The sequence below is a fragment of the Triticum urartu genome, chromosome 3 (genome assembly GCF_003073215.2).
Source record: "Triticum urartu cultivar G1812 chromosome 3, Tu2.1, whole genome shotgun sequence".
NCBI classification, from domain to species: Eukaryota; Viridiplantae; Streptophyta; class Magnoliopsida; order Poales; family Poaceae; genus Triticum; species Triticum urartu.
The window spans coordinates 208959863-208984202 of record NC_053024.1 but is presented as its reverse complement, the minus strand read 5'-3'; the positions used below and the strand labels follow the sequence as shown (position 1 = coordinate 208984202).

The 24340-nt window shown below is 50.3% G+C and overlaps 1 protein-coding gene across 3 annotated transcripts; it reads left to right on the top strand.

Annotated features, from left to right (window-relative positions):
• Positions 1-5384: 5384 nt before the first annotated feature.
• LOC125543628 lies at positions 5385-9032 on the top strand. 3 transcript variants are annotated; one of them, XR_007298626.1, is made up of 2 exons: positions 5385-6107; positions 8720-9032. XR_007298626.1 is itself a non-coding variant. In XM_048707040.1 (2 exons), the coding sequence occupies exons 1-2, from the start codon at positions 5864-5866 to the stop codon at positions 6629-6631; spliced, it is 627 nt and encodes a 208-aa protein (XP_048562997.1). In that variant the 5' UTR covers positions 5691-5863; the 3' UTR covers positions 6632-6719. The 3 variants fall into 3 exon arrangements, 1 of the variants encoding a protein (XP_048562997.1); XR_007298625.1 differs by lacking the exon at positions 8720-9032 and adding an exon at positions 6213-6719; XM_048707040.1 differs by lacking the exon at positions 8720-9032 and adding an exon at positions 6249-6719 and having other exon boundaries at positions 5691-6107.
• The last annotated feature ends 15308 nt before the right edge of the window (positions 9033-24340 follow it).

The window sequence follows — 24340 nt, the reverse complement described above, 5'->3', positions numbered from 1 at the left end:
TTGTTGAGTGTCTAATCACCCCCCCTCTAGACACCTTCTTTCGATCCTACAGTTATGCTCCTCGGCAATGGCACCAGAAAAGGGTCTTGATAACCCACAAGTATATGGGATTGCAAAAGTCTTTGCAGGTATTATTTCACCCAATTTATTGATTCGACACAAGGGGAGCTAGAGAATATTTATGAGCCTTAGCAATTGAGTTGTCAATTCAACCACACTTGGAGAGTTGTTTTCTGCAGCAAAGTGTTTAGTAGCACAGTTGTTTCATAGTTTGCTAGTAGCAGTAACGGTAGCAATAGTAACAGGAACAGGAACAATAGCAGTTTTGTAGTGATTGTAAAAGTAGCAACAATAGTAGTAACTTAGCAAAGATCAATATGAGAAAAGCGTAGGCATTGGATCAGCGATGAATATTTGTGTTGGATGACATTCATCATGTAACAGTCACAACCTAGAGCAGTACACAATAGCTCCATTTCATCAATTCAATGTAGGCATGTATTCCGTATAAAGTCATATGTGCTTATAATAAGTACTTGCATGGCATCTTTTGTCCTTCCCTCCTGTGGCAGTGGGGTCCATAAGGATACTAAGGGATATATTAATGCCTCCTTTTAATAGAGAAACAGAACAAAGCATCAACACATGGTGAACACATGAACTCCTCGAATTACAGTCATCCCCGGAGAGTATCCCAACTATTTTCACTTTGGGGTCTACAAATCAGAAGAATAACAAGTGCATATAACTAGCAGATAGGATCAAGAACTCAAATATATTCATGAAAAAATAGAGGGTTCATATGTGAAATCATGGCACTCGGTCCCTAGTGACAAGCATTAAGCATAGCAAAGTCATAGCAACACCAATCTCATAACATAGTGGATACCAAGGATCATGCCCTAACAAATTGACTCGATTACATGATAAATCTCATCAACTCCATCACCGTCCAGCAAGCCTATTAAGGGATTACTCACTCCTGGCGGTGAGCATCATGGATTTGTTGATGAAGAAGGAATGATGATGACAATGGCGATGAATCCCCCTCTTCGGAGCCCCGAACAGACTCCAGATCAGCCCTCCTGATGAAGAACATGAGGTGGCGATGGCTTTGTATCATAAAACACGATAAAACTTTCTCTTTGATTTTTTTCTCCATGAGACGGTACTTTTGGACTTGGAGGTGGGGCAAACAGAGGCTCGAGAGGCCCACAAGCCTAGGTGGCGCACCCTTGGGGGCGAGCCACCTGAGCTTGTGGTGTCAGATTTCGGGTTCCGGAAAAGTCCTTGAGGTTCGAACACTGGGGTGCGCACGAGGATCTCTCCCCCCACTAGCTCGCACACATCATGATCTCACGGCCTAGCTCGACGAACCCAAAGAACAAGAGACACAAGAGTTTATACTGGTTCGAGCCACCGATGTGGTGTAATACCCTACTCCAGTGTGGTGTGGTGCATTGCCTCTTGGGCTGTGGATGAACAGTTACAAGGGAAGAACAACCTCCTGAGGAGAGGTGTTCTTGTGCTAGGAGAACTTGTGTGAGGCTATGGATGGAATGGCTTCGATCCAATCTGTCTCCCTCCTACGGTGGTGGCTAGTCCTATTTATAGAGGCCTCAGTCCTCTCCCCAAATATTGAGCAGGAAGGGATCTCACAACGGCCAAATTCGAAGGAAGACAACTAGTACAAGTTATCTGACAAAAGTAGTCTTCGCCTGCCAAAGGCCCTGGTGGTGACGCCGTCTTGGGCTCCACGGTGACATCCGTCCTGTCGTCCTGCTGGTCTTGGTCTTGTTGCACCGATATGTAAACCTTTGCCTGATGTCTCGGGACTCCTCGCATGTGCTTGCCTCTTTAGCACCAAAGAGGAAACGAGGACACTGCACGCGCTGGCGCCCGCCTGGCTCCAGTCGTCATGGCTTGCGTCACAGAAACCTCGCGAGGTGTCCCTTGTCTTGATCTCTCCGCCCCTCGCGAGCCAGCCTGGTGAGGCCGCCCCTGAGAAGGTCTTGCGTCGTCCGTCTCGCGAGGCTTGGCCCCTCGCGAGGGTCTTGAGTGTTTGCTGGTGAAGATGGCCGTACATGGCCACTGGTGGAGCCACGCCGCGGGCCGCAGGCAGGCAAGTCTAGGGGCCCCCATTTCCAGGACGCCGACATGTGGCTCTTTGGTGGCCCCCCCTCCGGTAAATGTTTTCGCCAATATGTTTTATATATTCTGGAAAAATTCTCTGTAAAGTTTCAGCTCAATCTGAGAACTTCTATTTTTGCACAAAAATAACACCATGGTAGTTCTGCTGAAAACAGCGTCAGTCCGGGTCAGTTCCATTCAAATCATGCAAATTAGAGTCCAAACAAGGGCAAAAATGTTTGGAAAAGTAGATATGTTTGAGACGTATCATAGCTTAGTGAAGATAATGAATTTGTTTGACCAGTTCCAGTTGTTGTGACAACTGTACATCTCTTTAGGGAGGCTTGAGATTTAACTCAAAAGACACTTAGTCTTCACCTTTTCCCCTTGAGCTAAGGTCACTTAGGCCTCGCCCAATTACTCGTGGTAAGTCTTCAAGATAGCCTTCCAGAGCCTTCATAGACTCGTTCTATGGCACTCCATAAATTCTTCTTGGATGCTCGGAACTTGACACCTAACCGTTTGGAGGATCACAGTCTTCAAAGGTAACAAGTGTCGGATCACATGGGACAATCTCTTCAGTGATGCTCAATCACTTTGGGATTTTGGGTGTTTGGTTTTTTCCTCTCTTAGGATTCTCTAGAGTTCTTTGGAGGATGGCTGCTCTAGTTGACACTTGTCAAACAATCACTCGGAGAAGCCAACCAACTAGTGGTTACGAGGACGGCTATTTAAAGCCAGCGGAAACCCGACATGATAAGACCATCATGTCCTTCGGACACGACCGTTGTCAGGATAAGGATCCACTCGACAGCTAGCGCTGGTGCAGCGATGGACGACAATTTGAACTCTCAAATTCCCCACGGTAGGAGAGCCGCACTGGCGGAATCCTAACACTTCAGTCAGACCAATTTCGTCAGCGACTAGAAGAACTTCATCTCTGTCGTTGAAGAACTCGACTACATTGCAAGAGATTGCCGAAGTCTTCACTTGGAGAAATAGGTAGGTTTGGGTTTGAGCATCACTTCAAAAATACGTCTATGTATCACCTAGACCTCCTTTAGCAGTACGGTTTTGCTTATGATTCAAATAAAGAAGAGAGAAACAATGAAAACGAAGTCTTCAAGCTTCGAATTTTTTTACTTTAATTTCTTCAAAGGTCGCACCAATTTCTTCAATCTAAACATACATTTTTAGGGGGTCGTCTTTCATGGTTAAACCAAATCTTCAGGGACTTTATCTCCTATGTATACTCAGAAACACAAGAGTCCCTTAACCCATTTGTCTTCAATACTCGAAAATCACAAAGGGGGCATTAGATGCACTTACAATGCTACTCGAAAACCACAAAGGAAATGTGAAGCCAACATGGGCTACTTTGCAGAAAATCTGCTGACTTGATGCGCCATGTGTCATCATCATGCATGCACTTGTATCAAACTTGGCATGTGTGACGAGTTTAGGACGTGAATTTTGCGTTTGCGAGATGATGTACTAAAGTGAGCATCGGGGACAAGTTGATATATGAATGATGCATTTAACTCATCATGGATAGATAGGTGGTGCCCACATGAAAAACCATATGTCGTTTATAACGGCACATTTGACCCGCTCACACACTACGAACTAGGCGAGCGATCTGGTGGGCTCTCCCCATTTTTACGGTAGCCTAGTGCACGGTTTGTACGAGTTTTGGGAACCTTCTTCCTGAACCGGGTTTTCTTTTTCTGTTGTTTTTTATTCTTTTTCATCTCACATTTTCTGTTTTGTTCATGTTTTTCAAAAATTGTTCACATCTTTAATAAATAGTTCAGGATTTCATGATTTTTAAAAAAATTTAAATACATGTTCAAAATTTCAGAATTACAAAAAAAATCAACCTTTCCCCATTTTCAAGATATGTTCATGTTTCAAAAAAATGTTCATATTTCTAAAAAATATATCAATAAATTTATCCTGTTTTCAAAAATTGTTCGCACTTCCAAAAATATTTGGGGATTTGAAAAATTGTACAGGTTTTTCAAAAACATAATGTTTTTAGAAAATTTTCACAATTCCAATAAAGATCACATTATAAAAAATGGAATTAACTTAATTTTTTGTGTTTTTAAAAAGTATTCACCATTTCAAAATTATTTATGATTTTCAAGAAATGTGTCAAAAAATTAAAAACTTTTTTCATATCTCGACGTTGCAATGTACTCCTTCCGTAAAGAAATCTTATATTTCTTCACAAAGGGAGTACTTCTTAAACATCTCGAGCATCTTAACAATCAGTAGCAGCCATCGTCTCTAGGGGCCAGCAGCATGCGTACAGGAGTACTTGGTCGAAAGTTCGATACCTCACTCAATGACGGGTGCGGCTATGTGCTGCCCGTTATGATGCTAAGGAACGGCCTACAAGCAGGGAGCCAGAAGCGGGCCGGCCCAATAACTAGCTGCCTCGCCATGCTGATGTCATGTGTGTTTTTCATTATTATTATTTCCATTTTCAAATTTTTATTTCCGTTTTCATGTTTTTTAATATGTTTATATTTCCAAATAATTTAAATATATTACGGAAACATTTTACATAAATTTTTATAAATGTTAATATGCATGTGAAACATGTTAAAATGTGTACAGAAAAATGTTTCTGATGTATAGCAAAAAATTATAAATGTGAATGCAAAAGGTAGAAAATGTTAATCATGTATATGAAAGACAATTATAAAATGTCACACATTTCAAAATGAATGTATTTTACACTTTAAAAATGTTTATACTAATCAATATATATATAATACGTCGTACTTTCAAAAGAATATATGTTTAATTTTAAAATATCTTCACAAGTTTCAAATATGTGATGTTGACATTTTAGAAAAATATAAAAAAATGTTGCATAGTTCAAAATATATTTTTTATCGTTCAAAATATATTTCAACATGTATTTAAAAAGAATGTTTTTCAGGCATTTTAAAAAATATTCAAAACCTGTTTTTGTAAAAAAATATTGAACATGTACTTGAAAAATGTTAAACGGGTATAAAACAAAAAAATTAAGAACATATAAAAATGTAGAATGCATATGAAAAAAGGGTACACGTGTATTGAAAAACAAACCATGTGAAAACCAACAAAAGAAACAAAAAGGAAAGCCAAAAACCCAAGAAAGAAAGAAAGAAAGAAAGAAAAGCAAAGTATAAAGAAGATGAAAAAGAATAAACCAAAAAAATCATTGAAAAAACAAAGAAGAAAATGACAAACCAGTGCAAAGCAAAAAAAAGAAAAACAAAAAGGAAACCAAATAGGAAAAAAAACAAACCAAACAAGGATGTGTGTGCAGCGAATGGCAACAGATAAATGGGTCGGCCCGCTAGGCGTTGCCCGTAGGCGGTTTCTATTAGAAGACGGTTGTGTGTAGCCTTGGCGTCAATGGACTGTCCTTTTTGGATTTTTACATCGCCCGCTAGGAAAACAACTCGCTCGCGCCCCAGTGGGCCAGCAAGTGGCGTGACTGTGCGTGACACTCCTATGCGATGCAAGGGCCCCTAAAAATGAACAACGTTTCGAGCCGGAGCACCGACTGAAACTTCGGCCGGCCTTGCCAGTCTCGTCCGATCTGGGACGACTGAACGTCCCCATTTTCTCCTGGCCCACACACCGACCGACTCCCTCGGCCTTATCTTCTTCCTCCCGCATCGTTCCTCCTTTCTTTTTCCCCATCTCTAATCCCTCGCGGGACGCGACCATGCACGCACTGCTTTGGACCACCACCTCCTCCTCCCCATCCGCCCACCCGGTTTTGCTGGAACCAGCAAGAATTTTTGCTACCACCGACCGAGGCAGGAGCTGGTACCAACACATGTTTCTGCTACAACCGGTGAAGCCCAAGCTGGAACCAGTAGAGCTTTTTGCTACAACCGGCGGGACCCTGAGCTGGGACCAGCAAGTGTTTTTGCTACATCGACTGGGGAGTTTCTACGGCCGCGACGGTGAGCCCTGATTTTTGTTGCTACCGACCACCAAAAAAGCTTCCACCCATAAGATTATTTGCTACCATGGGGAAGCTGCATCCAGCTGATATGTTTCCTTGATAGCGACTTTTTTTTTTGCTTAACGGGTGTTGGAACCAGCACCGACGCCGGTGCTGCAACCGTCATCGGTGGAAGCTTCTTCGTGGCGAGCTGCGACCTCGTGCCGCAACCCTCAAATGTTTCCTCATGGGGAAAAGTTACAACCGGCCATGGCAAGCTGCGACCTCGCGCACAGCGCTATAGTTGGCGGGGCAGGGGGAGGGGGGCTGGAGAGCTGCGCCGGCGGGCGGCGACGACAAGCTGCAAGCGGGAGGCTACGCGGGGCGTGCAAGCAGGGGAGGAAGGAATTGCATCGAGGAAAAAAATTGTACATGAGAGCTAGGCAGCGGCTTAATCGGATAGTTAAGCACACACGTATCGTGTGGGTGCACGACGACAGGCCGAAATTTGAACCGGCGCGCCGCCTCCTAGCACTGGCCTAAAAAACTTCCTATATGACGCATGGTCCCTGCTCACAGGGCATTTTCAGTCTTACGGAGCGGGTTGATCGCGCGCGCAAGCACGCCCTAATCCTCATTCCTCAACATTTTTCCCCTGGTGACATGCAGCGATTTTTTTTTGCGAACTCAAAACCTTGTATTACTCAATCATGGTCTCATTACAATCATCAGCAACTACCTCCAACACTTCAGGAGGACCCGACCCTAACCAAGTCATAGTCCTATTATTTAGGCGACCAAAAGAAGCTAGCAAGTCGCTCGCCTTATTTCGAGAACGAGCGACGTGAGTAATACAAGTTTGATAAAGACTTAATAAATCTCTGATCTCACTAACTAAAGACGAGTAGATTGAACGATCAATATCACCACATGTGATCATGGCCACCGCAACAGAAGAATCAAGCTCAACTTGTATCGGCAATGTAGTTCGTTGGACCGAAGCAGTCAGGCCCTCCAGGCAAGCGTGAAGTTCAGCCTCCAACACATCCCGGCATACCCGTATCGCCCTGCATGCAGAAAAGATGATACCTCCTGACTCATCTTTTAAGATCATGCCTGCCCCAGCATCTTCACATGACACAAAAGCTCCGTCCGTATTCAGTTTTGTCCACCCCTACTTCGGTTTTTCCCAACGAGGTGGCTTAGCCTTTACAGCAGCCGTTTGAAGATCCATCATCATACTGGCTTTCCCTTTCACCGAGTCCACCCCTTTATCGTTCTTAATGGCCATCAGAGAGTGAAGGTAACTCTGTAGGAAACGGACCGATACTTCCATCTGCGGTGCCGGTTTATGATGCACCACCTCATTGCGTATGTACCAACTTCTCCATAGCACAAGGAGAATCATACACCTCTCAATATCACTCATAGGCGCGAGAACTTGCAGTAGCCACTCACTACCACAATTAACAATTGACTGTAGCTGAGGTAATCTCCAGACTTTGGCCATTCTCAAATAAAGATCCCTCCCCAATTGGCAGCGCACGAACGGGTGAAAATTATCTTCCGTGTCTAATCCACAAACCGGGCAAACATTCGTGGTCTCCAGACCATTCTTATGCTTATTTTTCCATGTTGGCAGTCCATCCGTCGCGACCCTCCATGCAAAATTTGCCACTGTTGGCGGAGCACCACACCTCCAGATGAACTTCCAGTAACTTCTTGCCCTGGTCGGCGACAAACTGGAAGATACTGTATTGGACCTGTGAATCTCGTCGAACGCAAAGTGGTATGCACTCTTCACAGAGAAAACACCCATCTTGTCCGGCCCCCATGCAAGAATATCCTCTAGTGTTGAACTTTGGGTAGTTGAGAGGAGTGTCTCTAGTGTTGAACGGTCCAAGTGACTCTACAAGAGAGAAGCAAAAGGAAGCGTTCTTTTTCTCTCTTTCACCCTGATCCACAGAAACCCGCGTGGTGCAAGAAAGCACCTCCGGGTCGGGTCCTACACAAAAGTGACCCGATTCCATGCGAAAATGGCACTTGTGCTTGCAACCAACATATGGTCTGGATTGTTTTGGGATGGGAGATCCTGTGTGCCATGTGACTCGTGGGGGCTGCCGGTCAAGGTGGGTCCTAGCCCATGCGCTAATGGATTTTGATACGTGGAAATCGGTTCGGGTTTAATTATGTGGCTGGGAACAGAGCTTCCACCAAAGCCAGCTTTTTTATACTTATTACTACTAGTAGTAACGTAACGTGCGGTATACACAACTAGTCAGTGCTTAATCTACCGTGAAACCATAGGGCGTATGCGTTGGTAACCATGATTTTACTAGGTCAGTGCTTAACCTACTGACAAATGGATAGCTACTGCTAATAAGATTGAGGAATCTGGTTGCTCTATCATATGCTTGCAAGAAGAAGAAAAAAAGAAAATCCTTTGATCCTGGTTATGTTAAAAAAAATTGCCCCACGAGATTGAATAAGTTTGAATATCTTCCATCTATAGGAGCATCTGGTGGGCTGCTAACTGCCTGAAATGAAAATATGTTTTATGGACAAATGATTTTTTAGAATAAATTATCGCTTTCAATTCAGTTCACTTATATTCACATTGGTGCCACACAGATCCTCACCAACATATACAATATGAGCCATGCCAGCAAGAGGATAAGATGGGATTCATTGGAGTAGTCTACGGAGGTGAGTGAACCAGAGTGGCACCGGTGATTAGGTCACCCTTCCTAGCTCCTCTCTATTGGGCATACCTAGAGTGGCACCGGTTGTGAACTAGGGTCAATGCCTTTTAGCTATTTGGGCATACCTATTCATCATCGGAAATTATCCATTAAGGAGTGGAAGTGCATCGAGGACCGAATTGAAAAGAAGTTAAGTTGTTGGAAAGGCAAGTTAATGTCCTATGGTGGTCGATTAGTACTCATTAACTCTGTCTTGACAAGTATGCCGATGTTTCTGCTCTCCTTTTTTGAGGTACCTAAAGGGGTACGAAGGAGACTAGACTTCTTCCGATCTCGATTCTTCTGGTAGTCTGATGAGGCCAAGAAGAAATACCGCTTAGCTCGCTGGGATATATTATGTCGACCTAAGGATCAGGGGGGTCTCGACATTAAGAATCTAGAGATCAAGAATAAATGTCTTTTAAGCAAATGACTTTTCAGGCTTTCGGTAGAGAACGACGGGATGTGGGCACAAATTTTACGAAACAAATATCTACAGTCCAAAACTTTAGCACAAGTTAACGTGAGGTCATCCGATTCGCCTTTCTGGAAGGGCCTAATGAGAACTAAAGACTTATTCTTTCGTAGAACCAAATTCACTATTGGCAATGGGATGTCAACACGATTTTTGGAGGATACATGGCTAGGGGAGACGCCCTTAGCTGTTCAATATCCAAGTCTATATAATATTGCCCAACGTAAGGAAGATTACGTTGGCACGATATTACAATCGGTACCTCTAAATATTCAGTTTAGGCGATCTTTGGTTGGGGAGAGATGGAATTCATGGATACATCTGGTACGGAGAGTGATGGATGTACAATTAACCGACCAATCGGATTCCTTACATTGGACACTGACCAAGAATGGCTCATTCACGGTCAAATCATTTTATTTGGACCTAATTAACTTTGGCTTCCTCCCGAGATCCATTCATATCTGGAAAGTTAAGGTCCCCTTGCGTATCAAAATTTTCATGTGGTTCGTACATAAACAAGTGATACTCACCAAAGACAATCTGTTAAAACGACATTGGGTAGGCAGCTCACAATGTTGTTTTGTGATAATAATGAAACAATACAACACCTTTTCATCGATTGTCCTTTGGCAAAACTTTTATGGCGCACTATTCATATAGATTTCAACATTGCCCCTCCAATTAACATTGAATCGTTGTTTGGGACGTGGTTAGATGGGGTGGATCGCAATACTGCGAGTCATATTCGAGTTGGAATATGTGCTTTTTTGTGGGCTATATGAAACTGCAGGAACGATATGATCTTTAACAGGCAACAATTTTTAAACTTCTTGCAAGTTATCTTCAGAGCTACTGCATGGATCCGTATGTGGTCCTTACTCACTCCTACGGAATTCAGGGAGCCGCTGGTTATTGGGTGCAACCAATGGGAGATGGTAGCACGGGTTATATTCAACCGATTTGGATGGCGGTTGCTTAACAGGATAGGAGTTTAGGTCTCTAGTCCTGTTACCATCATCGGTTGTAATCTTGAGGTCTTTTATGGCTTTGTCATCCCGCTCCTTTTTGCGAGCTGTAATACTTTGGATACTATTTGTTTTTCGAGACTTTTAATAATATGGATGCATACATCATTCAGATGCAGAGGCCGGGGGCACGCCTTCTTTTCCAAAAAAAAGCTCCTCTCTATTGATCGGGGTTCACAACTAGGTTGGGAAAATAGTGTCTCAAATTTTTGCTTGTCATAAGTCAAACGAAATGTTCGTAATAAAAAAACTTTGTTCTTTTACACTCTAATAACTGGATGGAAAAAATTAAACACCAAGAGCAAACATAAAACGCTGGCTCCGTTGAGATACTCTGAGCACCTACAACCAGGATTGCAAAATATGACCTTTTATACCGAAAAAGGCTTTCGCCCCGCTTTATAAATAAACCATCATAGCCACAAGGTATAGCAAAGGTCCACCCACACACACACACCCACACACAAAGTCACACCACAAATAGTACAAGAGGGTTCTGCTGAGGGCGCAGCTCAACAAGCCCTGAAAACGAAAACAAAGGCGGATAACCCGCAATAGCAGCTAAGAAGCTAATCCATCTCTGGTGGTAGAGTAGGAAGCGGCGGCGCCAAGCGGAGAGCCATCGAGCGGAGGTCGGCGATGATGATGTTGATGGCGTCCCGGTCCTGGAGGCGGCTAAGCGGCCACCAGAGCTGCAAGTACCCACACATTTTGTAAACAACATCAGTGGCACGTCGAAGAGGAACTCGCTGGATGACAAGCTTATTACGCATGGTCCATAGCGTCCACGCAAGGACCCCAATGAGCAGCCACCTAATGTGGCGGCCCGAAGGGGGGAGGGCCTGCACCTCAGTGAGGAGGTCGGGGAAGTTGGTGTTACACCAGTTGCCACCAGTAGCCTCACGGAGGCATCCACAGAGGAACTGGGCAAAAACGCACGAGAAGAAGATGTGATTCGAGGTTTCCTCAATCCCATATAGGGGCAAATCCCATCGCCCGGGCCTTGCCGTTTCAACACCTCCATGCTGGAGGGGAGCTGGCTGCGGATCCATTGCCACAAGAAGATTCTGATTTTTAGGGGCAGACGGATAGCCCAGACCGTCTCAAGGACTACCGGGCCAGGGAAGGGGGCAATGGCCCGCTATGGGGATTTCATGGAGAACCGGCCCAAGGGTTTGAGGCGCCAGGACGGGCGGTCGTGGGGCTGCGTCAAATCCAGATCATGGAGAGCAACGGTGTCCAGAAGCTCATGCCAGGCAGCAACTTCCGGGGGCCGGAATGGCCGCTGAAACGCAAGACGCCCTAAGTCAATAAGGGCCGTCTCGACGGAAATCCTAGGCTCCACCGCAACGGAGAAAAGATCTAGGAACCTGTCAACTAAGGGGGAGTCCCCAGCCCAATTGTCGAACGAAAACAACGTGGACGTCCCGGAGCCAACCGAAATGGAGGTCCCGATGTGGAGGACTGGGAGCAGCTGGATGACGGACTGCCAGAACTGGTAACCACCCGATCTGATGCAGAAGGCAAGAGGGTCGAGCAAATTTTTGCTCCAGATGATTTGCAACCACAAACCACCCTCGACATTCGCAATGCGCCAGAGCCACCTCGTGAGGAGAGCCAGGTTCATACGCTTGGAGGACATGATGCCGAGTCCGCCTTGGTCTCTCGGTTTGCAGATGTCGGTCCAGCGGACCATATGGTATTTCTGATTCGCATCCTCGCCGGCCCAGTAGAAACGTGCCTGGACAGAGCCAATCTCATAATGTAGCGTTTGAAGCAGGCTGTAGAAACTCATGATGAACAAAAGGAGGCTAGACATAGATGAGTTGATGAGGATCGTCCTGGCCGTCTTAGACAGCTAGCGGCCCTTCCAGGGCTTGATACGGTGCTGGAGCTTGAGCACCGAGGGCCTCAGATCCGCCACAGATAGGTGGGAGTCGCTAATGGGTATCCCCAGTAGGTGGATATGGCCTCTTATATGCCTATCACCCGCTATCTTTCCTTGTCCGCAGTCGTGGTCCTCAACCGTCCGGCCTCCAAATCCATACAAAACATGCAACTACATAGATCAACATTGGAACGTAGATCAAGCCTACAAATATATATAGCACAATCTAACCCAAAAGACATGGTTCTTCGTCGGATAGAGTTCATCAGACATAGTTCATCACTGGATAGATTAACTAGATCCATAATATACTAGATAGACGGAGCACGGCCACGAACATCACCATTTCCTCATCAAACAACGGATCTCTAGGCTCAATTCTTTTCAGAGCGGTGAGAAGCATGAAGGATTATTGCGCTCCAAATGTGTTACCAGGCCACCAGGGATACCGCAGAGCTTCAGCTCCCGCTAGTGTCCACTCGGGACTGCTTAGTGGCAATGCGGAGCGCGAGCTCATCGTCGTCCGGAGCCTTGCTGCCAGAGCCGTCCTCCTTAAAGAGCTCGTCCTAGTCGATGCGATCGGACTCGTTGCCGGAGGAGCTGCAAGAGTGGCTACCGATGATGGCATGGTGGTGGGGAGGGCAAAAGAATGTAGAACAGGGGGGCGAAAGGAGGGAAGACTGAGAGTGAAGCAGAGCGGTCGAGTGTGGATTTTGACTAGGATTTCATGCGACGGTGGGGCATTTGTGGGGACGTGGCGGGCCATAACGGGGCACATCCTACATGATGAACGCCTCCAGGTCTCTACATATATGTCTCACATATAGATTGAATATGGTGGTCGCCGCCTTGCCGGACAACCCGAACGTTTGGGTTGCATTTGGGGGCGGCCGGTTGACTAGCAAAATTTTATCCAAATATTGACCGGGCAGGGAGCCGAGCCGGGCATTTGGAACGGACTTGGGGCCTTCGATTGAAGATGCTCTCATGGACTGCACATGGATCCGGCCGGAAATGAACAAAATCACTAATTGAAAAGTACTCATTACAAAGATCATTCCCACCTTCTCAGGTTGCGATAAGTGACATGATGTATGTGCGCCACTTGTCGCAACATAGGAGTTTTCCCTTTTTTGTAGATCCGTTTATTGAAAATGTTTTATCTCTTAAACCGGGCGTCCAAATCTCGATCCGTTTTCACCGTTGGATTCCTCGCGTTGAGATCTTCAAAACTAGATCCCATGTTGATAAGTTTTGACGAACTTTTTTTCACGGAAAAACCGGACAAAAAAACTGAACGGGAAGCACGGGTTTTTTTCCCTTTCCGAAAGGGGCATGTCCATGCCTCCCGCGAAATCCCAACGTGCCTCTTGCGGAAGAAAAAAACAGAAAACACGTTTTTTTTCTCTTTTCCGAGAGGCACGGCCGTGACTCTCGTGGAAGGAAAAAACAGAAAACACATTTTTTCGCTTTCGAGAGGCACGGCCGTGACTCTCGCGAAAGCACAACCGCGCCTCTCGCGGAAGCAAAATCGTGCCTCTCACGGAAGGAAAAAAAAGAAGACACGTTTTTTTCGTTTCCGAGAGGCATGACCGTGACTCTCGCGAAAGCATAACCGTGTCTTTCGCAGAAGGAAAAAACTGAAAACACGTTTTTTTTCGTTTCCGAGAGACACGGCCGTGACTCTGACGAAAGCGAAACCGTGCCTCTCGCGAAAGCAAAACCTTGACTCTCGTGAAAGGGAAAAATAAAAGCGTTTTTGTGCAAAACCAATTGTTTTGAAAAAAAGTTGTCCAAAAGCTAAAGAAGACCGGTGAAAAACTGAAACGTTAAAAAACCCGTTTAAAAAGCCGAAAACACATATGAAATTTTTTAAAAAAAAACGTTCAAAACGCGACACGTGACGAATAACTGAAAGCATACCAAATAATGATGATCGTTCTGATCTATTAATGACTTGAAGGAGTGCTCATCAACTAGTTGCTTCCGAAAAAGAAAAGCCGGTCGCGGTTGCCTTCTATGCGCCCCGTTGCGATCTAGCAGTAGCACCGTTCTATCCGCATACTAGTAGCGTAGGCGACCGCGTGAGAGACCAAGAACAAGGGCGACAGGCGATGGAGCGGGGGCCGGTGGATGTGTAGGCCTGCGCCGAGGAAAAGGCAGACGTGGGGAAAGGAGGCACAAAAGTGTGGCTGGCAGCCGCCCCTTTTGGGTCCGCTTTCCGCCAGATTCGCACCCCCGCGCGCTGACGTCGGCGGACTGCCCTCCCAGCCACGAGTTTTCGTGGCTGACGAGCCGCCTCGCTGCTGACATGGACGCCAGCTGTCCCCCGGCCGGGCGCCTCCCTGTCTCCATCTCGTGTGCTACTTCGCACCCCGATCGGCATGCACCAGCGGGTCCTCGTCCAAACAGATAATTGCGCACACACCCCTATCGTTGCACTCGAGAACGTTAAACCGGCAACTGCAGATCAATTAACTACTATCTTCATTTAGATGAATAAGTCATTCACATAGTTCTAGGTCATCGATTTGAGAAATTAAATATGTGTTATATATCATAAAAAATATATCATTAGATTTCTATACGGATGTAGTTTCTAGATATTTTTTTATCACATATAATACATATTTAGATAGTTAAATCATCGATCTAAAACTACACGAATGACTTATTCACCGATACGGATGTAGTACTTCTTTTTCTATAGTTTTTTTAGAAAAGGAGGTACTGCATCAATCGATGCATACAGCCATCTTTACAAATTATTACTTTCTTCGTCCCATAATGTAAGATGTTTAATGTAAGACTTTTTTTAGTCTAGTGTAGTGTTAGAAAACGTCTTACATTATGAGACGGAGAACGTATTCAACAAAGGTTTGACAAGAACATAAATCAAACCACATGAAGCCATCACTCACACCTACAAACTCAATAACGTGGAGTGCTCTTACTCAACCGGTGTCGTCGCCGATCCATCCACATAACGTATCAGAACCAAGAGCCGGTGCAGCAGACCTAAAGCGTACATCACATGCACACGTTTTAGAAGCCACCATCATCATCGAACCGCTGATACATCTTTAGGATAGAGACTCGCATTATCTTTGCCAATCCGTCCATCCGTCGACGCCACCACGACGCTCAATGGTGCCACCGCCGCGAAGACTCTGGAAAATCTGTCGTGTGTAGCACCTACTTGTTGGGGAACGTAGCATGCAATTTTAAAAAAATTCCTACAATCACGCAAGATCTATTTAGGAGATGCATAGCGACGATAGAGGGAGGGTGTGTCCACGCACCCTTGTAAACCGAAAGCGGAAGCGTTAGCTTAACGCGGTTGATGTAGTTCGTCTTCGTGATCCATTCGATCAAGCACCGGACGTATGACACCTCCGAGTTCTGCACATGTTCAGCTCGATGACGTCCCTCGAACTCTTGATCTAGCAAAGTGTCGAGGAAGAGTTTCGTCAGCACGACGGCGTGGTGATGGTGATGGTGATGTGATCTGCGCAGGGCTTCGCCTAAGCAATACGACAATATGACCGGAGGAGTAAACTGTGGAGGGGGGCACCGCACACGGCTAAGAGAATAATTCATGTGCTTTGGGGTGCCCCTCTGCCCCCGTATATAAAGGAGAGGGGAGGAGGCCGGCCCTATGGGCGCGCCAAGTGGGTGGCGGAACCGACTTGGACTCCTAGTCCTAGTCGCCCCATTCCTTCTTTCGGAGGGGAAAAGGGGGAAGGAGAGGGAGAGGGAGAAGCAAAGGGGGGCCGTGCCCCCTTCCCTTGTCAAATTCGGACTGCCCATGGGGGGGGGCGCCACCCCTTGTGGGCTGCACTCTCTCTCCCCTATGGCCCATGTTGGCCCATTACTTTCCCTGGGGGGTTTCGGTAACCCCTTGGTACTCTGATGAATATCCCAAACACTTCAAAACCATTCCGGTGTCCGAATACTATCATACAATATATTAGTCTTTACCTCTCGACTATTTCGAGACTCCTCATCATGTCTGTGATCTCATCCGGGACTCCGAACAATCTTCGGTCACCAAAACACATAACTCATAATACAAATTGTCATCGAACGTTAAGCGTGCGGACCCTGCGGGTTCAAGAACTATGTAGACATGGCCGAGACACATCTCCGATCAATAACCAACAGCGGAACCTGGATGCTCATATTGGTTCCTACATATTCTATGAAGATCTTTATCGGTCAAACCGCAATGACATCATACGTCATTCCCTTTGTCATCGGTATGTTACTTGCCCGAGATTCGATCATCGGTATCCTCATACCTAGTTCAATCTCGTTACAGGCAAGTCTCTTTACTCGTTCCGTAATGCATCATCCAGTAACTAACTCATTAGTCACATTGCTTGTAAGGCTTATCATGATGTGCATTACCGAGAGGGCCCAGAGATACCTCTCCGATACTCGGAGTGACAAATCCTAATCTCGATCTATGCCAACCCAACAAACACCTTGTGAGACACCTATAGAGCATCTTTACAATCACCCAGTTACATTGTGACCTTTGATAGCACACAAGGTGTTCCTTCGGTATTCGGGAGTTGCATAATCTCATAGTCAAAGGAATATGTATAAGTCATGAAGAAAGGAATAGCAAGAAAACTTAACGATCATTATGCTAAGCTAACGGACGGGTCTTGTCCATCACATCATTCTCCTAATGATGTGATCCCGTTCATCAAATGACAACACATGTCTATGGTCAGGAAACTTAACCATCTTTGATTAACGAGCTAGTCAAGTAGAGGCATACTAGGCACACTTTGTTTTGTCTATGTATTCACACATGTATCGAGTTTCCGGTTAATACAAATTCTAGCATGAATAGTAAACATTTATCATGATATAAGGAAATATAAATAACAACTTTATTATTGCCTCTAGGGCATATTTCCTTCACTACCAACCAGGCATGACACAGCGTAGCTCCTGTCGGTCATGCATGACTTCACATCTTCACCGAAGCTCTGTGCAAGATGAAGCCGCTCCACCTCCTGCCTATGTCTTCCAATGCCGCTCCACGAATGATGCTCCCAAGAGAGAAATGACATCGCAGTACCGCCATCGTCCGATCTAGAACACTAGATCCTAGGGTTTCTCCCGGAGCAGCACGAGTGGGTCGACAGTAGTTACACGATGATGCCTCATCAAGATAATGGCACAGAATGCCGCCATCGGCTCGGTTTTCACCGGCAATTATGTCTCCCCGACTCGCAGCCGGGACTAGATGACGGATCTCAAGATCTGACCACCCAGCCTCAAGCCGACCACCTCTGACGGAGGAGATGGCCACCACCGCTGTCGGGGGTTTGGTGCGACATATGCCAACGGATGGCTTATCGTGGTGGGGGCGAGTAGAACGTCGCCGGTGCCTGGAAACGGGATGAGGCGAAGTCATGCATGCCGGCGAATCTTACCCAGCTTCGGGGCTCTCCGGGGAGATAATACCCCTACTGCTGCTCTGCGGGGTCCCCGCATGATCACTATGGTCAAGTGTTTATACGGTTGCTCCTTGAGCTGTGTCTGGTGGTAGAAGAGGGCAAGGCTAGCTCTCTCCCTCTATCTGGTGTGGTATAGAACTACTGGGATCCAACCCTTTGCATGGGTGCCCTGGGGGTTTATATAGGCCTACCCCCCTGGGGTACAACGGTAATTCGACTAGGTGCGGGCCCAGCTGTCAGTGCCTCCGACCTCCGACTTCTCTGCCGACTGCTGGGGCCCGCCGACTAGTGGGCCCCGCCGACTGGTCTGGTACGGAGCCGACAGGCCACGTCCGCCGCGGGCGGGTCTTGCCGGCTGCTGATTACTGTAGCCGTGCTCCTGATGACGCAGGCCTGGTCATGGGGTCGTGGCAACAGCCCCCCCGCCTGGCGGGCGATCACTGTGGCCACTCCCCATCTCTTCTTGATTAATGGCGCGTGGGCCCCGGGGGAGGGCTCGGCCGACTCCCCCAGGCCGACTCTCGACGGGTCCGACTGGCGGTTCTCCCGCCGCCTCCCAAGGTCTCGCTGGCTTGTGGGCCCCGCTGCCTCCAGGCCGTATAGATAAGCCGTCGTGGGTGCAGGACCAAGTACAGTGGTGCTGATGTCAGGGCCGGCTGGGCAACAGTGCCACGCCACAGGGAGATCTTCCCAAGTACGGCGCGCTGTAGCCATGCCTGCCCTTGGTAAGGGGCGGGGAGTGGGCTTCATTGTAGCCACGCCCCCGCCCCGTCCCCCTCGATGAGGTCACGGTTTGTTGGAGTCGTCGGCCGACTCCCCAAAGTCGGCTTCTCTGGAAGTCGCCCCTGGGACTCGGCCGTGTGTGGGCAGTCGGCCGCCTTGTCGTAGACTCCCCAGGAGGCGGCTCTTCGCCCTATGGTCTTGAGGGGCGCAGCCTGCCCCGATGTCTTGAAAGGTTATGGGCCTCGGGTTGGCCTACCAGTGGCCCATTACTCCGACAGTAGTCCCCGAAGCTGGTGAGGCGCCGCGGACGATCGGTCGAGAAGCCTCAACAGTTTCTCTTTCCGGGTGCTCAACACACGGTCTTGATCGACTTCTGCCGGGCTTACTAGAAGGAGTCGGACTTGCCCAACTCGGTCTCACTCAATTCCGACTTGCTCAGTAGTTCGAACGTCGCGGCGGGATTTCAAGTGGCGTGCTAGCTAAGCTTGCAGGCCGCCGCCCATTCTTGGCCTGTCACGCGAGGGCATGTGGCCAGGCCGTCCTGCCAGCCCATGCGTGCGATGGGCAGGCCCGTAGGCGGGGCCTGCCACTACCGCGCCTCGGCGCCCGAGCGGATCCGTTGTGGCCCCGGTGGACGGTTAGGATTCCTGTGGAGTTACTGCGCGCAGTAACTTTGTAGGGATCGTGGGGGGCGTGGGGTTGTGGGCGTAGTAAATCCCCACGTCCGCCCCCTCGGCTTCGCAGCCCCGAGGGCTATAAGTAGGGGGAAGAGGGGAGCACGCGCGCCCCTCCTTCCCACTACCCCTTGCTTTCTTCCTCCTCACAGCTCCTCGCTCTCCTGCTTCCTCTTCTCCTCTTTGCTCCGCCGCACGCCCAAGCTCCGGCGATCACCGCAGCAACAACTCGCGATGAGTTCCTCCTCCGCTGCCGTGCCTCCCCCGGTGCGCTCCGGCACCTGGGACGGTTCCGAAGTCCACGAGGACCATATCGAGTTCCTCCACCGGACTCGTTGGCTACCCGGCGAGGACCGCGTGCAGGTGTGCCTCGCGCCGGAGGGGGAGATTTCCCCTCCCCGCAGGAGGGCGAGCGGGTCATCTTCCGCTCGCACTGCCTGCGCGGGCTGGGGCTGCCGGCGAGCAGCTTCTTCCGGTCTTTCATGGAGTTCTACGGACTCCAGCCGCACCACCTCACCCTCAACACAGTGGTGCTGCTGTCTGCCTTCGTGGCTCTCTGCGAAGGCTTCCTCGGAGTCCTCCCCACCCTCGAGCTCTGGGGGGGGGGGTTCTTCTTCTCCAAGCTCGGCACCCAGGCCGCGGGCGTGCCGGCTCAGTGCGGCGCCTTCATCGCCGTGCGAAGGACAGGTGCCGACAATCACTTCCCCTCCATCGCGCTGTTGAAGTCGGTGAAGATGTGGCAGCGGTCCTACTTCTACGTCAGGAACGTCGCCACGAGGGGCGACTGGGTCAATCTGCCGGCTTTCGAAGCCGGCCCGCCGGCTGGCAAACTGCCCAGCTGGTCGTACCGGGCCAGGTCGCTGACGCCTGCGGGAGCCGGCGCCATCACGCGACTCCGAGTGCTGACGCAGTCGGAGGGTGTGACTGGCCCAGACCTGCTGGCCGCCTTTGTCTCGCGTCGGGTTCTCCCACTCCAAGGCCGCCCTCACCTGATATGCCAGATGAGCGGGGGCTGCGACCCGAGTCGGATGTGCACCAAGGACATGCCTCACGAAGAGGTGGCCCTGATGGTGAACTACCTCTCAGACAGCAGGCTCCCGAAGGACTGGCGATTCGGCAAGGAGCCATACTCCCGCGCCAACCCCCCGCCCGTGGTGAGCCGCCTTTCTTTTCTTTCTTTGGATTGTGCCGAGTTTTGTTCTGATCAGTCAGCTTTGGTTAGAATCCCCTTCTTCACCCACCAGCCGGCACCTCGAGGCCGGCCCGTGAGTTCGCCGCCGACCGGGCGAAGAGCGACGTCGACGACCCCGATCTAGGGGTGGCGGCTCTGGAAGACGACGCTGAGGGAGGAGGAGGGACGACAGGCGACTTCAGGCCCTCGGCTACTTTGCCGACTGGCCTGAAGACGACGCCGAGGGAGGAGTCGCCCCTCGCCATCGGCCAGGAGCCAGCCAGCCGGGCGCGGGCTCTTCCGCCGCGTCGGGCGCTCCAGGCGGCACGAAGAAGTGCCGGGCTGCGCCGACTTTGTTCGGCAGCCGGCCGAAGAAGCCCAAGGGCTCGGCTGCGGCGACCCGGCAGGACGAGGCAGCCGCGAAGGCCATCCGCTTCCGTAAGGAAGTGAAGAAGCCGCCGTTGGTCTCTGCGTAAGTATTCTGACTTCGAAGTTTATTCTTTCTTCGTGTCTTTTCTGAGTCTCTGCTCGCCCCTCTTTCTTCAGGGCTCCCCTCTCTCTTGAGCGGGTCGCTGCCGCCTTTGTCATGGGGTCGGCAGAGACGCCCGCCACCACTCGGCGGATAGACCCCGCTGCCGACCTCCGGGAGGCGACGGAGTGGAATGGGCAGGAGAAGCGCAATGAAGAAGAAGCCCTCCGCCTGGAGAAAGCGGAGGCCGACAGGGCAGAGGCCTCCGCCAAGAAAAAACTAGCGGAGGCCGAAGCCGCCGCCGCGGCGAAGCAGGAGGCTGAGGAAGCCGCATGCCGCCAGGTGGCCTTGCTTGTTACCCCGCCGAACTCTGTGCCGCCGCCGCCGGAGTTCACGGGGCAGACTGGAGGATCCGGCGGGGAGAACCTCGTCGAGGAGAGGGAAGTCGGCGAGCCCTCTACTCCGGACGCGAACGTTCCGCCGCCGCCTCCGCCGCCGTCTGAAGGCGTGCAAGGCGAGCAGCCAGCGGACCCTCCGGTGCGGCCGACCGAAGACGAGGCCGTGGCGAGGCTACTCCTCCAGGTCAGCTCGCCAGCGCGCCGTTGTCTGGAGAAGGCGACTTCGGCACCCCGCCCTCTGGAAGCCGGCACTGCCAGCTCGGCGGCTCCAGACGCCGAGGCGACGAGCGCCGCACCTGTTGGGTGGGTGCGGGGAGGCGGCACAGGACCGCTGAACCGGGCGCTCCTGGATGTCCATGCAAAGCTCCGCGCTGAGGGCGACGCCCTCCAGAGCTGCACCAAGGCATTCCTGGCGTCACGGGCGGCCGTCCGGGTATGTCTTTTCTTTGGGCCTTTGTTTTTCTTCTTCCTCTCTGTGGGGGCGCGCCAGCGCACCCACTGGCTGTAGTCCCCGAGTTTCGAGCCGGCTGCTGAGCAGGCGGCCCAGAACTCCAATTGGTGAACTTCTGGGCACTAACTTTGTCTGAGATGCTTGTTGCAGGATTACCACAACCTCCGCGTCACTGCCTTCAACCGTAATGTTGAAGAGCTGGGCAAGCGGACCGCCAACTTGGCGGAGAGCCGGAGTAAGTCCTTCCCTATTTTTTCTTCTCTGCGGGGGCGCGCTAGTGCACCCGCGGGCTGTAGTCCCCAAGATTCGGGCCGACTGCTGAGCAGTCGGGCCGGATCTCCCCGGCGACTTACTTTATTGACGACTGTTGTCTTTCTTCCTTTCCTTCAGGAGCCAACACTGCTCTTCAACAGCAGCTGAGCGAAGCCAACTCCGCCCTGCTCGCCAAAGGGGAGGAGTGCAGCAGGCCCGCCACAGAGTGTGATCTGCTGGCCACTCAGTTGGCAGAGCAGAAGGAGCTGCTCGCGAAGTCGAGGAGGGAGGCGGAGGAGACGGAAACCGCCCTCTTGGCCGAGTTCGCGAGCGAGCGCTCCTCCTGGTCTGACAAGGAGGCGCTGCTGTCCTCCGGCTTCCACGAGATTGAAGACATCGTTGATGGTGAGTCTCTTTATTTTCTTTCTTCGAGCTGCCGACTTAGATCGCGCCGACTCCTGGTTTTTAACTTGCTTTTTCGTTCTTCATGTCTTTTGCAGACTTCTTCCCTGGGCAGTCGTAGGCCGCTATCCAAGCCATCGAGGCCGATCGTGAAAGTCGGAGGGCGGAGGGCGCGGAGATCGCCGCCGATGCCCCCCGAACTCTCGATGAGCACATCTTGAGCATCGAGGCTCGCCTCCGGCCGGCTCACCAGATGCTGCGCCGGCTTCAGTGCGTCGGCACCCAGGCGATTTCCGCCCTTTGGCTGGATATGTGGGCTCCGCGCACCCCCAGCCTGACGGCCAACCGGTTGGAGGTCGCGGCTGGTCGCCTTGAGGCCTGGAAGGGCTCTTCGGCCCGGGCTGGAGCGCGCCGGGCCTTGGAGTTCATCAAGGCGTGGTACCCGGGGCTGGATCTAGACCGGTTGGCCATGCTTCGGCCGGAGGCCCAGCCAGAGCTGGCGGCTGCGGAAGACGCCCTCGTCAAGCGTGCTGCGGCGATCGCCGAGTACACCGACACGAGCATCTTCGTCCTCGAGCAGTCTGAAGACGGCGAGGAGGTACCACCAGAGTGGTTTGGGATGAACCCAGACTACGGCGAAGACTCGGCGGAGGTGATTGGCTCCAGCGTCGAGGAGGAGGACGAGGCGGAGGATGAGGGCGAGGCGGAGGCACCAGAAGACGGAGCAGACGGCCAGCCTCAGCCCAACTGTGCCTCCAGCAACGAGCCGCGTGCGACCGACCCGACTGCTGCCGGAAGCGATCAAGCCGAGACTAGCCGGCCGACCGCCCCGACGCCTGACGCTGGCGCCTCCTCCGACCCCCCGAATCCGTCTGCCGCCTCCTAAGCCGCCGATGTGTCTTTTGTTTTATTTGCCTCAGTAGTCTTTTAAATAACTTGTTAACTCGCACAATTCCACCCGCGGGGTGTATTTTGAACCTCTATTCGACAATTCGGCCAAGGGCCTATGTTATATGTATATATCTATCTTTTCTTGCTCATTGTTCTTCTGGCTGTTTTCCTTTGCGGCTTTCTCCTAGTTGCCTGCCTTGCCAATCGGACAGCCGCTCTGCGGACTGTTGCTGGATCAAGTGCTAGGCTACTTTGGGAAAGCAAGTACTTAGCCAATTTCAAGATTGTTTGAGCAAGTTGGATAGAAAACGACAATCCGATTGTCCGAGAGTCGGTTTGCGAGAAAGGCTGGAAGTCGTCTTGAGCTATATTTTACGCTTTGAGTCCTTAGCTATTTTTCATGCGAGCACCCATTCTACCTTACCTCTGCCCACCGTACAGTCGCTCTGCGAGCTGCGGCTTCTGGCAGAAGACGGCTTAGGTGCTACTGACTACTTGTCCGGCTGCAGGAAGCATTTCATAGTGCAAGGCGGCAAGTCCCCGGGCCGACTTGTCGAGCCCGGTGCCAAGCGGCATGTCAAAGAGTAACATACTTGTAGGCATAAATTTTATCATACAGACAAAAGAGGGCAGTCCCCGAGCTCGTCTCGGGGGCCCCGAAGTCTTGGTACTTTAATACAAAGGGTAGCGTGGTACATACTGCATCAACTGTAAAATCTTCAGAGAAGATTTGCATTCCATGGCCGCTCTGTCTCCTTGCCGGAGTCGTCCCTCTTGCGTGCTCGGGGCTTCTGAGCGTCGATCAGGTAGTAGGAGTCGTTGCCTAGTACTTTGCTGATGATGAAAGGGCCTTCCCAAGGCGGCGATAGCTTGTGCTGGCCGGCTGTTCGCTGGATCAGACGGAGCACAAGCTCGCCTTCTTGGAAAGATCTTGGCCTGACCTTCCTGTTGTGGTATCGGCGCAGGCTCTGCTGGTAGATGCTGGACCGGCTGAGTGCCAACAGCCGGCCCTCTTCCAGCAAATCGACGCCGTCTTGTCGTGCTTCTTCTGCCTCCTCCTCGGTGTACATGGTGAATCGTGGGGAGTTGAACTCTATGTCCGTTGGGATGACGGCTTCGGCACCGTAGACGAGGAAGAAGGGCGTGAAGCCGGTTGACTTGTTTGGAGTCGTGCGCAGACTCCAGAGGACGGCTGGCAGCTCGTCGAGCCAG

Coding starts and splice junctions, on each gene's coding strand:
- LOC125543628 (XM_048707040.1), top strand. CDS start 5,864: ATGCACGCACTGCTTTGGACCACCACCTCCTCCTCCCCATCCGCCCAC. Junction 6,108..6,248: donor GAGTTTCTACGGCCGCGACG/GTGAGCCCTGAT, acceptor TGTTGGAACCAG/CACCGACGCCGGTGCTGCAA.